Genomic DNA, 17,911 nt, shown 5'->3' on the forward strand with positions numbered 1-17,911 from the left:
GATCCTGCCTCTTCCTTGTGTGTGTGTATATAAGGGATAATGTCATTAGAAAATATAATTCCAAGCTATTGACTGCTAAATATGGTGCGCCACATGGATCAGTAATGGGTCCTGTTCTGTTCTTACTCTATCTAATGACTCAAACACAGCTGTGATACAAGACAAAAATTGGATGTACACGTTCAAAGTGCCAACAACAAGTTATTTCAAAACAGTCTTATTATCAAACTATACAATGCCTTGCCAGATGCCATTTACAAACACATGCAGAACATCAATCACTTCAAATCTAAATTGAAGTCATACTTGGTTGATCACTGCTTTTACAAAGTAAATGAATATCTACAAAAATAAATTTTTCTATGTTAACCCAAGCTAGTCTCATACAGCAAATACTTGTATATTATCTCTCTGTACATAGTGTAACAACAGTTATTTAAGTACTCATCAATAATTCATATATTAATGTGCGTTATTATGTACAAAGGCATAATTATATATAAAATTATTAACATTAACATAAAAATCCAAATATCTCTTGCACAGTGTGCAGCTGTATATGAAAATGGACCAATCAATCAAAAAAATCAAATATTCGTTTTTTATGACTGCAAATTTAAGTGAACAATGTGCAGCGGTGAAATTTTGTTTTCTACTCAATAAAAATGCAGCTGAAACTGTTTAAATCTTGAAAACAGCTTACCAAGATGACACTATGGGAAAAACTCAAGTGTACGAGTTGTTTGCTCGATTTAAAAACGGCGACATGTCGGTCGATGACAAACTTTGTTCTGGATGTCCATCAACTGCCAGAATTGACGAAAATATTGAAAAAAGCGAGAGCCTGTGCTCACAGACTGTCGACAGGCAAGTGATCAACTGTCAGAGATTAGTGGGTTACCTTGGAGCTTGGTTCAGCAAATTTTAATGGAAGATTTGGGAATGAAAAGGGTTGCTGCCAAGTTTGTTCCTCGGGTTCTGACTGACAATCAAAAGGAACGTCAAGTGGAAAAAGTTGTGCTTTGAAACAACGCCTCGAAACTGATCCAGATTTTCTGTCAAAGCCATGGTGCTATGATTATGACCCAGAATCAAAGTAACAGTCAAGCCAATGGAAGACATCATCATCAACCCATGCAAAAAAAATGTCATCAAGTCAAGTCAAATCAAATTTCAAAACAATGCTGATTTGATTTTTTGATGCAAAGGGCGTAGTTCATTCAGAGTTTGTTCCCCCAGGTCAGACCTTCAATCAGACCTCTTATTTGGAAGTTTTAAGAAGATTGCGCAATAGTGTCCATCAAAAAAGACCAGATCTGTGGCAGACAGGTGACTGGTTCTTCCACCATGACAATGCACTTGCACACACAGCTGTCTCTGTTAGACAGTTTTTGGCTAAAACTGGCACAGTTTCACTGCCCCACGAAACTTACTCTTCTGAGCTGGCTCCGTGCGATTATTTTCACGCATGAAAAAAGGCACGAAAGGACACCAATTTGATAAGACTGAAGAAGTCAAGAAAAATTGAGGAAGGAACTGTCAGCCATTTCTAAAGATGACAACAAAAAAATGTTTCAAACAGTGGAAGCACTGCTGGAACAAATTTATTAGTCGTAAATATATTGCTTTTAAAAATAATTCGGTTTTTTTGGGTACCCCTTGTACTATCATATATATATATATATACATGCTAAGTTATCAGACTTTTTTAGCCATTTTGTGGATTGCCTGCAAAAGTTTTGTCTAACCTATGGTTGACTATCCTTATTTTGGTGGTGGTGGGGATATTGAAATGTAACAGCTCATTCTTCATATAATTCCTAGAACTAATTTAGCTCATCAGTGCTTAGTTTACCATTCTATCATCAGGTATGACCCATGTACGTAATTACAAGCACAACCGTTCAGTTACAAGCAATCAAATAACAAGAGACACACCAAAAATACTGTTGTTATGATGTTTGAAACCTGTAACAACTCTGATTAACATACTGTCACCTTACCATGAAAGTGTTAATCATAACACCACCAAATTACTTAGTTATTACTGAAACTCATGAAACCAAATCTTATTGATTTTGTAAACAAAGCAATTATTTGGATACTGTGATATTTATTGAAATTCTGTTCATACCAAAAAATTATTTCTGCATATTTGAATAGAGAAATGTGTGTATTTAGGGAAAATGTGATCAGCATTGATCATTCAAACTTTTTTGTGGTATTTCCTGGAAAACAGAAGAGCTGTGGTTGAGTTGGTGTCACATTCAATGCATTTCATTTGTAACTACCAGGTGATGTTAATTTTTGTAATTGACAATGACTTTTGTAATTCTAATTGCTGTATGTAACAATGTACTGATTGTTATAAAAGGTAAATAGAGAACGTAAGAGGAGGAGTAATGACAGCCAGTAAGATGTAAGATATTGTGGGATCTCTGCTGTAATACACAGTACACCTGAAACAACTGTCTTTACATAATTATTGAGAACCATGGCATTCTCTACCCCATTTCCACTTATCAAACTTCCAAGAAACCTCATCTACAGCAAAATATCAAGAGCAAGATAAGGTGACCCTGTTAATTATTATTCTAATGATACTAGTAGCACCCACCAAATTACAAGAACTTTGTTTACAGCTACCATTAACCTTCAGTTTATTCTCTTTTTGGGACAACATTCTTTTATCCTCAGCATCACAGTTACACTGCATTGGCCATAAAACTAATTCTCCCTTTTCATGAGGGGAATACAGCAGTTATTTTTAATCTTTCACAGTTTTCAGTTATTTGTATCACTGATATTTGTAGGGTTTATGTGGAAGAAAGCAAAAAGATTTTCCACTATTAAATGAGAAAGCATCCTGACCTTTCTTGTACAACTGTGTGGAAAGATATTATCTGTAATGAATTCTCATTTTCTTGTGTTATGACTAACATAAAGAAATTCTCACTACATGGTTATTTGTGTTGTATGGGTGTGAGCCCATTTTCAGAGAAGTGATGTCAAGAGACCAATTTAATTTGGTTCATAGTGTACTGCAGTTTGCTGGAAATAAATTGATTACTGATAAAGATCAACTTTTCAAAATAATGGAAGTTGTTGATAAAATACCTCAAACTTTTTCCCCATTCAAAAAATTATATGTAAATGAAAGTTTGCCTTTATTCCAAAGAATATACATTCTTCCAAAGAAAAGGCAGATTTTAAATAAAGTTGTTCCTTTTATGAGGTTGTGAGAATGTTTATGTACAGGATTTAATCGTTGGAGATGAGTATAGGGAGGAGATGATAGGATACAGGGGGTGGAAACTGTTGGGTGGTCATTGTGGGGACCGTATGTTACCATAGGTTGAAGCAGGTTTAATTTTTGGAGCAGAGAATGTGTTGTAAGCATAACTCTCAACTGCGCATTTCAGAAAAGGTGGAGGTGAGGACCCAGACAGTTCAGGTAGTGAAGCATCCACTGAAACTAAGCATTTATTTTCAGCTGCATGTTGTGTCACAGGGTGCCACAGTTTGGCAGTGGTCATTCATCCTGGTGGACAGCTGGTTGGTAGTCATACTAGGGAAGATATACAAACAAATCTGCAGCACAGCTACGGGCACCCACATGGCACCCTCCTACGCCAACCTGTTTATTGGCCATCTAGGGGAGACCTTCCTGGCCTCCAAAAACATCATACCACTAGTCTGGTTGAGGTTCATTGATGAGATCTTCATGATACAGACTCAGGGCCAAGACACCCTATCTTCATTCCTTCACAACCTCAAGACCTTCTCTCAATCCTCTTTCCCTTGTCCTCCTCAATCAAGGATGACATCTTTCTGGACAATGACCACTTCGTCTCTGATGACTCCATCCACGCCTCTGTCCACATAAACCCATCAACTACCAACACTACCTGCATTTTGACAACAAAAAAATTCCTCCCACACAGCCTCGCCACTTGGGTATGGCGTATCTGCAGTAACAAGAACTCCCTTGCCCAATATGCTGAGGGTTTGACCAAGGCCTTCACACATGGGCACTATCCCCCAGACCTAGTCCGCAAATAGATCTCCTGTGCCATTTCCCCCTCACACATCCAATCCTCCCAACACACCAAAGGACCAGCCAAAAAGGAGTGCCACCTTCACCACCCAGTATACCCTGGACTTAAACTACTGAACATCATCCTCCACCTGGGTTTTGATTACCTGTCAACGTGCCCTGAAATGAGGGACAGCCTATCCAAGATTCTTTCCACCGCTCCTTAAGTGGTGTTACATCAACCACCCAACCTCCACAATATCCTACTCCATTTGTATGCCATTCCCAATTCCAACCCCTTGCCACAGGGACCATATCCATGTAGAAGAATCAGGTGCAAGACCTGTCCAATCCACCAACCCAGCACCTCCTATTGCAGTCCTGTCACAGGATTACACTACCCCGTCAGAGGTTGGGCCAACTATGAAAGGAGCCATGTCATTTACCAGCTCTGCTGCAATGATTATACACCTTTTCATATTGGTATGATTATCAACCAGTTGTCCACCAGGATGAACAGCCATGGCCAAACTGTGACCAAGAGCAAAGTACACCACCCTGTGGGACAACATGCAGATGAACATCACATGCTTGACTTCAATGGCTGCTTCACTAACCAAGCTATCTCGATCCTGTGCCCTTCACAACCGGTTTTTATGAAATGCGTAGATGAGCATTAGCTTTGCAACACATTCTCCTCTCCTGAAATTATCCTGGCCTCAATCTATGGTAACATAGTGTTCCCACACCCTCAAACCAACAGTTTCCACCCCCTCTGGCCTGTCAACTACTCCCTGTTCTCTTCTCCCAGCCTCTTTGTGTGCTGCCCTGTGCCAATGCACCTGCCCATCTTTCCCTGCTCCTCTCCAGTTTTGCTCTGTTCCCCCACTCCCAAACTCCTTGCCCCACAGCTCCCCAGCATCCCAGCACTGTGCCGGCTGGCAGTCTAGTCCCTGCACACTCTTCCAGACAGTGCTTCCCGCTCCCCCCCCCCCCCCCCCCCCCATGTATACATTGCCATGCCTTCCACTTCCCTGCCCTCTCCAGAATACTGCTTCCATCATTCCACATGACAGTTGCATTCTGGTCCACACTGCCGGAGATGGCTGTTGTGTGTTCCTGAAGTGTGCTTGCTTGTGAGAATGAATGTGTGTGTTTCTCCTTCTTTTTCTGATGAAGGCTGTGGCCAAAAGCTAATGTGTAAGTGTATTTTAATTATGCCTGTTAGCAACTTAACATGCCATCTTTATGGTAAGTAGAAATCTATCTTTTCCTTATATTGTTAACATTTTATATTACTGGATAAGTGATCAAAGTTTTTTGTGGCTGGATATTTAACTCCTTTGTGAGCCACTGACAGGTTTAGTAATGAGTAATAAATGTCTTTTATTCTCCTGGTGTTGTAATTGTGGACATCACTATGCTTCTAGAATTGTGATGGATTATTTAGAACAATTTTCATTAGTGAACACACATACTATGAAGGAGCAATTAAAAATTCCCAGTCCCTCTCAGAGGTGCCTACAAAATGACTAGAATGAACACTGCTTATTATTCTGAATGGTAAATTTCCTGCAATCAGCACTTGTTTTCAAAGTGATGAATTGCCCCAAAAAATGATTAGCAATAAGCAAAATACACTGCCTGAAAAAATAAAAAACTTAGAAAGAGAGGAGGCAATGAAAGGAAACTTCAGGAGTTGCAAGGGTATGTGGTGTTACTTCAGTGATTACAAAATAGAATCAAATTTATGAAGAAGTTAGCAGTATGAGCAGTTTATAAGTACGTCATTGCACCCCTCTGGGCTTCATGCATGCAATTCACTGATTCAGTTGGGAAGGGAGTCATAAAGCCTTTTGTATCTTCTTCTGAGACAAGTTGACCCACAGCTACTGTAGCTGAGCCTCGATATCCTGGATACCGGAACTGAGACAGAAAAAGAAAGGGAGATTGGGTTTAATGTCCCTTTGATATCGAAGTCATCAGATACTGACTGAGATGGAGCTGATGTCCATGCTGGTCTGACACACATTCTACTGGGAACAGATCTGGGGATCTTACTTGCCACAGGAATGCATCAACATCACACACACATTTCATAGAGGCAAGTGTCTTATGGAAAAACATTGTCCTGTTGATAAACGGCACCACAATACTGTTGCACGAGAGGTAATGCATCGGGACGCCAGATATCCCTGATGTACCACTGTGTCATTGGAACTCCCTCATCTCTACCAGTTGTGACCGGAAGTCATACAAGATGGAGCCCCACACTATGATGCCAGAAGTTACACCACTGTGCCTCTCCAAAACATTTGAAGAGTGAGACTGCTCGTCACGTCACTACCATACTCAGTAACATTGGTCACCTGGAGCTGCCCAAAAGGAGATGGACGATGAGGCCCTTTCCAAACTCTGTCGGGTGGTGACCAGGTGCTATCTACAGCCCTTATATAATCGACCAGCCCTGTAACACTACTAATCATGGCCACAACTAATGCACTTTGGTGACTGTTGTATCTACCACAGAGAATTGCAACTCTAATTTGCATAACCCCCCCACTCCCTGCTCTCCACTAGGTGTACATTTATGAAGCCACATTGACATCCTATTGTTTCTTCTGGGTGCTTCAATTTTTTCTTCAGGCAGTGTATATAAAGATTACACTTCGTTTTAATGAGTAGAAATATACAAAATATGTCGAGTTGTAGCTTTGTTTGATGCCAGAACTAGAAATTATACAAAGAGTGAAAGTCGGTAAACTTAGTTGTTTGAGCAGATCAGTAATATGTTCTTTTAATTCGAGTTGTCATTAATAAGTTCACCCAGCTATTTGGAGCATTCTACTGTATTTACTGATTACTGCCCCTATGCTATGTTAAATTTTGGTGGTGGTCTGGGTGTTACACAGAACTGAATATTATGTTTTTTTCCACAACAGTAGTGAGAATTCATTTTCAGAGTGTCACATAACAATTCTTTGGAAACATTATTAAAAATTTCTTTTGTTATTGTCCCTCTCTAACAGGATTAATTATAACACTTGTGCCATCTGCAAAAAGTACTAACTCTGCTTTCAAAACTCAGTAATTGCTGAACCAGTTCAACACAGATGCACTGTTTGTGCAGCAGCTACTGTGTGTGTCAGCAGCAGCTTCTGTATCACCACAACCCTTAACTCTAAGTGACTTAAATGTTTTTGCCAGCATAACAATGAAAAACATGTCAGCATGTATTGTTTGAAAATAGTAATGAATAAAACTGCTGAATTTATTATTTTTTGTAAATCCACCATGAGATATGAGGTGGTAAATATTCATACCAAAAAAATTAAGAGAAGAAAAAAGTTTGTGTGATAAAAATACAGTATCATGTAGCACGTTAAAAGTTGCTGAACAACTAAATAAACTGCAACCTATCTAAAACACAAAAGGGAGCCAACATACAGACCGACCGAGCGAGGTGGCGCAGTGGTTAGACACTGGACTCGCATTCGGGAGGACGACGGTTCAATCCCGCGTCCGGCCATCCTGATTTGGGTTTTCCGTGATTTCCCTAAATCACTCCAGGCAAATGCTGGGATGGTTCCTCTGAAAGGGCATGGCCGACTTCCTTCCCCATCCTTCCCTAATCCAATGAGACCGATGATCACACTGTCTGGTCTCCTTCCCCAAACAACCAACAATCAACCAACATACAGACCATGGGTTACCACTTAGATAAGATAAGAGACACTATTTGTTCCACAGACCTATAGGGAGGGGATACTGAAGGATGAAATAAATGTCACAAAAACAAAAATACGTGAAATACCCAGATTGAATTTTCACTCTGCTGCACAATTCATGTTGACAATGAAACTTCCTGACAGATAATATGTGCTGGACTAGGACTCAAACCAGGGAACTTTGCCTTCCATGGACCAGTACTGTACCAACTGAGATATCCAGGAGCGACTCACAACCCACCGTCACAGCTTTACTTTTTCACCAGTACCTTTTCTCCTACCTTCCAGACTTCACAGAAGTTCTAAATTTTCCTTGTGGGACTAGCTTCTAGTGGAAAAAAAAGGAACTGTCAAAAATTGGCTTAGCTACAGACTAGGATATTGTTTCCAGAATTCACTGTGACAGGTAAAGCTCCCACATTTGAGTGCTATCATGCACACAGTTTTAAACTGCCTGGAAATTTCATGCATAAAACATATTTGCAAAATAACACGTATGTTACTGTTGCTTTTACGAACGTTATGTAAGATAGTTCTCAAGGATATAGAAAAGTAAAAAATGTTACACATTTTTCCATTTATGTCTCAAAAAGTAATTTTGGATGAATCGTTCTCCAGAGCTATAGAGTTAGATTACACAACACCTGCACTGCAGTTCAAGAGAGTAAGCAAGAGATGAGGCAGGGGAGGGGGGGGCAATCTTCCAGTGGCACAATATTTTTGATAGATTTAGCAGAGCATGTACAATTCCTTAGCACTATAAGGATGAAATCAATACTGAAACAATACATGGATTTGACACACAAGACCAGATTAACATTTCTAGATTATTATTTGATATGTGGTCATTTACATGCCATTTCTATACGCCTGTGTATTAAATGTAGGAGTAAACTGAAGTCTATCATGAAGCAATGTTTGTGTCCAACAGATACCAAGAGTAGTAACGTATTATCCACATATTATGAAGTTCTGGACACTCTGGAAATAATGGGAATCGACCATAAAAAGTTAAGTTTCATTTTTTATTTTATTTCAGTGACTCTGAAGTTATTTCAGATTTTTCTGCTGGAACATTGTCATAGATGTTAGTAGGCTCCCTTCTTACATGTACAACCAATTGTTAAGTCATTTTTACATAAGAATTGTGCACATGGTCACAAAAAAAGTGTGGGTTACACCTACTCTTAGAGTGAAAAGGAAGCCACTATTAAGTTTTGTAAGTTTGCCTTTTCGTCATTTCCACTCACATTAAAAAAGAAAAACAGGATTTTTATGATATAGCACCATTACTTTATATCAACTTATACATTTCTAACAATCTCACATTATCTTTCTATACACATTCAGACGAAAGGTTTTCTTTTTTATCTCCTTAGCCAAGGATTGGTTTACTTCCCTTAAAATGGGATTTGGTAACATATCACTACGAATCTGAACTGATGTCTTATGTTGCTACAAAAATGATTAATCAAGATAAAAATATTTATAAATGACACAATTTATTTCAATACAATTAAAAATTTATATTGAAAAAATCAATGAACAATTAAAATATGAGACATTGCTGTAAGTTTTGTTTTAGCTGTACTCTCAGTAGAGACAGCCAGAAAATATCACTGATTAGAAAAAACAATTGTGCCCAAACACAAATACTGTTACAAACTGCAACTTCAGAGAGCCTCAAATAAACTGTGTGCAACATTTTTTCTCCAGGAGATTAAAAAAGAATCATTTAACAACTTAAACACAAAAAAGCTTTGAGCAATACTTAACTACATCCTGTTCTCTCATCAAAGAATATTAGTTTCAGTCTTCTATAGATTGCAATGCCAATATGACAAAAACAAAATTTATCTTACCTGTAAACTTAACATAATGCACTAAGAAATCGAATACAATTGTAAGAAAAAGCCTGCTGCATCATCAAAGTTCATAGGTGATATAGGAATTTCTATGCTATATAACTGCGTTCCTACATTTGTGAACAATCATCACTTTAAAAAAGTTTCTCTTTGAACAAAGTTCATTCATTTTCACTCGAATAATGTTTGAACAGGATACAACAGTAACATAGTTTTACAAATTTTCTTTCAGGTAAATAAAGCACAAATATCGACATATGTTTTCAGCATGGGCACTGCCCATGTTTATATTTTACATCACATTTAATCTCTACAACAGGACAAGGGAGTTAAGTGTGGTGGTTCTTTTTGACTTTTATTAGTTGTTCCTAATACAGTTACAGGAACGAGCTGAAAATCTACTAATTTTAAGTGCAAGTTTGTTACCCTCTAATCCATCTAACGAGTTCTAGGACAACTGGTTGCAGGACATTATTTCTGATCTCTCAAAATTTGACATCATTAGATAAATGTTTAGAACAACTTTCCCAAGAAATTGATAAATAGACCTCACACTGATATTCAGAGAAGAAAATTGGAAATTACTTTTTCAGCATAATAAATATTTATGAGGACTTCAGAAGACCAAATTCAGTTCAAGTGCATCACTGTCACAAAAACCTTGACGGACGCCGCTGATGCGATGACAGAGTTGTTGCAAAAGTATACAGATTATAGCTGTACGGTGAAAAGCTGACAGTCACACCAAGCAATATTATCTTCTGCCTTCTTATCTTGTCAATTGAGAAATATTTAAAAACTATCACTGTCTCACTTATATGAAAGCACATACTTACATAGATAGCATTTTATTTTGTCCTTTGGTAATATCTTGCTGAACAAGGGAAATAATCTGTTGCACAATTACATAACAACTACATTAAATCCACCCACTTATCAGATTTTTAAAAGTCTGATTTAAAAAATGATTACAATTTAGTGAAGTCTTGAATGGGCAGTGCTTAGAACACACACATGCAAGTGCAGAGTGTCAGTCACGCAAATACTGAGGAAAACATTCATTCTTTGCATGTAACATTTCAGTGTAAAAAAGAAATCTGCAATATTTTGTACATGTGTATAATGTCAGAAGCTACATATGTGGCTTCACGCTTTTTAAATCCAGCACGAAAATCTATTTTTGTTACGCCGAGACAGCGGCACTTTTCTATGGCACAAAAATTTAGGACTCAGGAAGGGTGCATTCGAAATAGGCATCTGCTCTCAGTTTTAATGGAAAATAAAGCTAAGCCACAAAAGGGGGGGGGGGGGATATCAAACATGTGCATTTCCAAAGTCTTGTGCTCTTCATGGTCAGTCGCCAATTATTAAAAAGTACAGTTCAATGTGAACTCTATCAGCTTGGTCTCAATCAGTCAAGAAAATGCACTGCCATTTTCAACATTATACATGATTCTTTATTTGAGAATGGAGAAGTAATTCCACTTTCCGAGTTAAACATGTATTTAGATTAACGATGTCTATCTAAAATGCAATAATTTTAGCTCCAGATGCAAAGCTCTGATTTTTTTAGTAAATGAGTAATATTTGGAACGAAAAAGTAATCCCAGCTATGCAATTAAACACTTGTTTCATGGACTGTTTCAAAGAGTTTCATTCCACATTTGATACGGTACACATGCAAACACATTAAAATGGTGAAAACATGAATTTACCCTCACATCATGAGGCACTGTGTGGAATCTAACATTCTCTGTAGCTTATCACCAGCATCCAATATTATATGCTGACGATTTTTGAGTGCCACATTTCATAAATTCAGTGTGTTTCCAGATTAAGATTGAATTGATCACAAGTAACTGCTGAGAACAAAAGAAGAAATGAAACACACTCAGAATTAAGTTTTAAAGTTAACGTGTAGAAATTGATCTACCTGCCAAAACACTTATGCTAAAATTCAGCACGGACCTGCAGTTCACCACACGCCTTTAGATTAGTTGCACTGTCTTTACCTTAATTTTAAAAATGTAGGAGACGAAGGTACACACACAGATTTCGATGCATTTAAAACTCTGTCACCTCTTAACAAATTTTGATACATTTTCCCACTTTTTCCCTTTATGTGTATATATATATATAGGACAACACTTTCGGTTAATGACTGCATATAGTTCAAGAGTCTATATTTTCACAGATCATACCACAAAATTTCACACGAGAAGTATCAATTAAATAATTGAAACAAAGAAAGAAACTGAACATAGCTTGCAACCTCATCTGGATGCCATTTGGATTTGTAAAAACAAAAAATTATTTTATCACTAAACAATGTAGTAGGTTATCTGTGTTTTTAATCTTCCATTGCTCAATAACACTTTTCCCTCAAAAATAAACTGTAACACGGAAATGTCGTTATTGCCGGCGTCCGTCTTCCACACCCAGTCCCAGTTCCAGCTCCAGAGCCAGATGCCGGTCGCCTCCCCCAGGAGCCCGGCGTCAGACGGAGGACCAGTGGGGGTGCCTCGGGGGGGCGGGGGCCGCGGGGGGCTGCCCTCAGGTCTGCAGGGCAGTGGCAATCTCACGGTGGATGCCAGCCAGCTCAGCCAGCTGTGCCGCCAGCTGTGCATTCAGTGTGTCCAGTACACGGCGCTGTGACTCCTGGGCTGCGAGCGCCGTCTCCAGCTGCGCCTGTGCCAGCGACACAGCCGCCTGCAGCTCGGCGTTCTCCTGCTGTAGGTTCTGTGGGCAGTTGCAAGTGTATGGCTTTACAATGAGGATGGAAAACATTTCATTAGATAGATCTATACCTGTGCGTAATGCAAGGAAACAGAACACTTGTTTCCCAACTTTGTAGTTATGGGATAATCAAAAATGATTCAAATGGCCCTGAGCACCATGGGACTTAACATCTAAGGTCATCAGTCCCCTAGAACTTAGACCTACTTAAACCTAACTCACCTAAGGACGTCACACACATCCATGCCCGAGGCAGGTTTCGAACCTGCGACCGTAGCGGCCGCGCGGTTCCAGACTGAAGCGCCTAGAACTGCTTGGCCACACGGGCCGGCTATGGGATAATTGTAGTTGCTGAAGTAAAACCATTACGTAGTACTCCACACCAGCTGCATGTCTTATTTAACCATAATTAGCGTCAGACATAGAAGTCAATTTTCACGTGGCACAGAATTTCCAATAATGAAAACCAATCAGCTGAAGGTTTTAGGTAGGGTGACAGGTCTGACATTTGGCATTACCCCCAAAGGCCTCACACTTAAAGTTCCCATCTCTGGCTGCAACCCTTCTTTCCATCGGTCCCTATACCAGTTCCAAACTCAACAATCCATTGCCCTCACCCACCTAATCCTTCACCTACACATCAACTCAGCCAATGAACACACCCGTCAACTCCTATCCTTAATAAAAGTCCTCAATCTTTCCTCTCCCACATCCACACCGGCTGTTCAGAGCATCCTCCTACAGGCCAACCGCAAATTAGAACAGCATGCCACCCTTCACCTAAAAAAACTATCCAATCTCCTGGTTTCTCACCTCCGGAAAGGCAACTCACTCACCTTTCACAACCTTTCCAGCAAACCTCAACCTCCTCTCATTGCACACAAACCCAGTCTCTCCCATCTACTCAACCTCCCACTTCCAGCTCCACTCCCTCCAAAACCTCAAAATTCCAATCAACACAATCTGGAACCACAACACCCTAATTCAGTAGTTAACCTTTCCTCCAAACCTCTCTCCCAATCCGAAACCTCTGTCCTATCCAAAGGCCTCACCTTCAGCCCCACTCCCAGATTCAACCAAACAGCCCTCGTCAAAGATTTACTGTCCTACACTCGTACTCTCTGCTGGAAGTATCACTTTGCCACGAAGTAAAATGATCCTAATCCTACTCCTAATGATCCAACTCCCCAAGACACTATCCAAATTGAACCCTGCCTGGAACAGTTCCGTCCTCCGTCACAGCGGGACCCACCTCCTCTTCCTCAAAATCAGGAATTTCTGACTTCCAGCCTTGCCTCTCAATCCTTCTTAAAAAACCTTAATCCTACTCCCAACATCACCACTGCTGAAGCCCAGGCTATCCGTGATCTGAAGGCTGACCGGTCCATCGTCATCCTTCCGGCGGACAAGGGTTCCACAACCGTGGTACTTGATCGTCAGGAGTATGTGGCTGAGGGACTGCGTCAGCTTTCAGACAACACCACATACAAAGTTTGCCAAGGTAATCCCATTCCTGATGTCCAGGCGGAGCTTCAAGGAATCCTCAGAACCTTAGGCCCCCTACAAAACCTTTCACCTGACTCCCTCAACCTCCTGACCCCACCGACACCCCGCACCCCTACCTTCTTCCTAAAATTCACAAACCCAATCATCCCGGCCGCCCCATTGTAGTTGGTTACCAAGCCCCCACAGAACGTATCTCTGCCTACGTAGATCAACACCTTCAACCCATTACATGCAGTCTCCCATCCTTCATCAAGGACACCAACCACTTTCTCGATCGCCTGGAATCTTTACCCAATCCGTTACCCCCGGAAACCATTCTTGTAACCATTGATGCCACTTCCTTATACACAAATATCCCACACGTCCAGGGCCTCGCTGCGATGGAGCATTTCCTTTCACGCTGATCACCTGCCACCCTACCTAAAACCTCTTTCCTCATTACCTTAGCCAGCTTCATCCTGACCCACAACTTCTTCACTTTTGAAGGCCAGACATACCAACAATTAAAGGGAACAGCCATGGGTACCAGGATGGGCCCCCTCGTACGCCAACCTATTCATGGGTCGCTTAGAGGAAGCCTTCATGGTTACCCAAGCCTGCCAACCCAAAGTTTGGTACAGATTTATTGATGACATCTTCATGATCTGGACTCACAGTGAAGAAGAACTCCAGAATTTCCTCTCCAACCTCAACTCCTTTGGTTCCATCAGATTCACCTGGCCCTACTCCAAATCCCATGCCACTTTCATTGACGTTGACCTCCACCTGTCCAATAGCCAACTTCACACGTCCGTCCACATCAAACCCACCAACAAGCAACAGTACCTCCATTATGACAGCTGCCACCCATTCCACATCAAACGGTCCCTTCCCTACAGCCTAGGTCTTCGTGGCAAACGAATCCGCTCCAGTCCGGAATCCCTGAATCATTACACCAACAACCTGACAACAGCTTTCGCATCCCGCAATTACCCTCCCGACCTGGTACAGAAGCAAATAACCAGAGCCATTTCCTCATCCCCTCAAACCCAGAATCCCCCACAGAAGAACCACAAAAGTGCCCCACTTGTGACAGGATACTTTCCCGGACTGGACCAGACTCTGAATGTGGCTCTCCAGCAGGGATACGACTTCCTCAAATCCTGCCCTGAAATGAGATCCATCCTTCATGAAATCCTCCCCACTCCGCCAAGAGTGTCTTTCCGCCGCCCACCTAACCTTCGTAACCTGTTAGTTCATCCCTATGAAATCCCCAAACCACCTTCCCTACCCTCTGGCTCCTATCCTTGTAACCGCCCCCGATGCAAAACCTGTCCCATGCACCCTCCCACCACCACCTACTCCAGTCCTGTAACCCAGAAGGTGTACACGATCAAAGGCAGAGCCACGTGTGAAAGCACCCACGTGATTTACCAACTGACCTGCCTACACTGTGATGCATTCTATGTGGGAATGACCAGCAACAAACTGTCCATTCGCATGAATGGACACAGGCAGACAGTGTTTGTTGGTAATGAGGATCACCCTGTGGCTAAACATGCCTTGGTGCACAGCCAGCACATCTTGGCACAGTGTTACACCGTCCGGGTTATCTGGATACTTCCCACCAACACCAACCTATCCGAACTCCGGAGATGGGAACTTGCCCTTCAGTATATCCTCTCTTCTCGTCATCCGCCAGGCCTCAATCTCCGCTAATTTCAAGTTGCCGCCACTCATACCTCACCTGTCTTTCAACAACTTCTTTGCCTCTACACTTCTGCCTCGACTGACATCTCTGCCCAAACTCTTTGTCTTTTAAATATGTCTGCTTGTGTGGATGGATACGTGTGTGAGTGCGAGTGTATACCTGTCCTTTTTTCCCCCTAAGGTAAGTCTTTCCGCTCCCGGGATTGGAATGACTCCTTACCCTCTCCCTTAAAACCCACTTCCTTTCGTCTTCCCCTCTCCTTCCCTCTTTCCTGATGAGGCAACAGTTTGTTGCGAAAGCTTGAACTTTGTGTGTATGTTTGTGTTTGTTTGTGTGTCTATCGACCTGCCAGCGCTTTCGTTCGGTAAGTCACCTCATCTTTGTTTTTATATAATTTTTCCCACGTGGAATGTTTCCCTCTCTCCCTCTCTCTCTCTCTCTCTCTCTATATATATATATATATATATATATTATATATATATATATATATATAAATATATATAAAAATTGGTAACAGTGCACAGTTTACATTGACAAATATTTCATATTTCGTCATAGTACTCCCAAGATGACACACACACAGAGAGAGAGAGAGAGAGAGAGAGAGAGAGAGAGAGAGAGCGCACACAGTACTTTTACACGCTTACTCTATGTTTTAAAGGTAGAGAAGTCTTTTGCTTTAGCAAATCTAGTTCCAGACAACTGAAACATTATGCAAGAAAGAAATTTAATTATTTTAATAATCTGTGATTTACATAAGAAACTATTATGGCACATGATAGGATGTAACAAAATACATCTTGCGTGCCAGTGCCATGACATCACGATTATGTATAATGAAGAGAAGTTTGCCATGACCTACAGAACAAACAGGGATGTTTTATGTATAAGGAAGTATTGATTAATGAGTATATAGTTAATTTGGGCAGAGAATTAGTACACGCAGTTTGTATGACAGGGTTTCAAAGGTTGATCTTCTCAATCTTCTCCTGCAATACAAAGTATTGACATTTCTGGTAAGTTTCTTCCACTTTTCCTAGTCCTGTGTGTCATCCTTGTCAGCTTTTGTCCCTCTGATCCCCTCAAACACAGTCCACTCACCTCTTTTTAGGCCCCCCTCTTTCCCTGGTGCCTGATACTGACATCTCCATGACTCCCCTTGCAACACGAGTATGGTCTCTTCTCGTGATATGTCCATACCACTCTAGTCCGGTATTTTCTTGGACCATCAACAAATTTTACAGACCCTCAGATTCTCTCATTTGGAGTCCAGTCTATTATGACGAATCCACACATCTATATCTACATCTTCATTTCAGCTACATCTAGTCTATTGCACTGGCTCTTAGTTGTTGCTCACGACTCTGCTTCATACAATAATGATGGTTTACAAGTGTCTTATATGCCTTCCCCTTGACGTTGACATTTATACACTGAGAGGAAAAAGAAACTGCAACACCAAGAAGGAGTTGTGCAACATAAATGACAGTTGGTAGGTGTGTTTTTTACATGTTAAAGATGATGTCTACTCAAATTTCATGTGCATATGGTGCTAGTAGTGCCACTATGAGAATGCAAATCAAGTTAGCTTTAAATACACACTGTAAGGTCACAAGCAGTAGTTACCTTTGAGATTGGCTGTAGTGAGCTGACGTTAGTCACGAATGCCTTTAAGGCAATAAAGATGCCATTATCAACAGCTCATCGAGTTTGAATGAAGTCGTATAATAGCAGGGTGTCTACGTGGTCAAGGAAAAAAAATTCCCGGATTTCCCGGTTAAAAACAAACTTTCTCCCGGGTGACAGTATATTTTCCCGCATCACTCCTTTGAATGGTTATGGTTTTGTACACAGGCGTACAATTTCCTGGAACTTTAGAAAACGAAACTCAGAGAAAAAGACACGTTTTGGAAATATCTTTGATGTGCAGCAACATGTACGCTGCATATTTTCGTATTACGAAAACATACATTGGAATTCCATCAAACACCGCATGTTACTTTCCGAACCATTGAAATCGAGATTTCGATTCGCTTTTGTAAGTCGTTCGTAACTCATGTCACGTGATCTCGCCAGCCGATGACAGCGGATATTCAGAGCATATGACACGTGATGTAGTCAGCCAATAGCAACATCAGTGTTAAGTAGCGCGCCGAACAGGAAAGTTAATAGTTTAAATTAATATACATAGTGTTGTTACAAGAAAACAAAAGCTTTCACATAAAATATTGGTCTCAAGCTGCAAGAGAAGCTAAGCTTTCGCATATACTGTTGATCCTTTTTTGCGCTTGTTACACTTTAAGAGATATCATACAAATGTGCCTGTAAAATTTTTAATAATGACATAAAT

At 40.6% G+C, this 17,911-nt stretch overlaps 1 protein-coding gene across 4 annotated transcripts in view; it reads right to left on the minus strand.

The window, feature by feature from the left end:
- Positions 1-8,775: 8,775 nt before the first annotated feature.
- The window catches only part of LOC126484047 (homer protein homolog 2), a 384,728-nt gene continuing 375,592 nt past the window's right edge, over positions 8,776-17,911 (minus strand). For all 4 annotated transcript variants that reach the window (XM_050107389.1, XM_050107387.1, XM_050107388.1 and 1 more), the window contains exon 9: positions 8,776-12,368. In XM_050107389.1, the coding sequence (XP_049963346.1) occupies positions 12,183-12,368 (186 nt within the window). In that variant the 3' untranslated portion in view covers positions 8,776-12,182. The remainder of the gene's footprint in view (positions 12,369-17,911) is intronic.

Source organism: Schistocerca serialis, chromosome 6 (assembly GCF_023864345.2).
Source record: "Schistocerca serialis cubense isolate TAMUIC-IGC-003099 chromosome 6, iqSchSeri2.2, whole genome shotgun sequence".
Lineage (NCBI taxonomy): Eukaryota > Metazoa > Arthropoda > Insecta > Orthoptera > Acrididae > Schistocerca > Schistocerca serialis.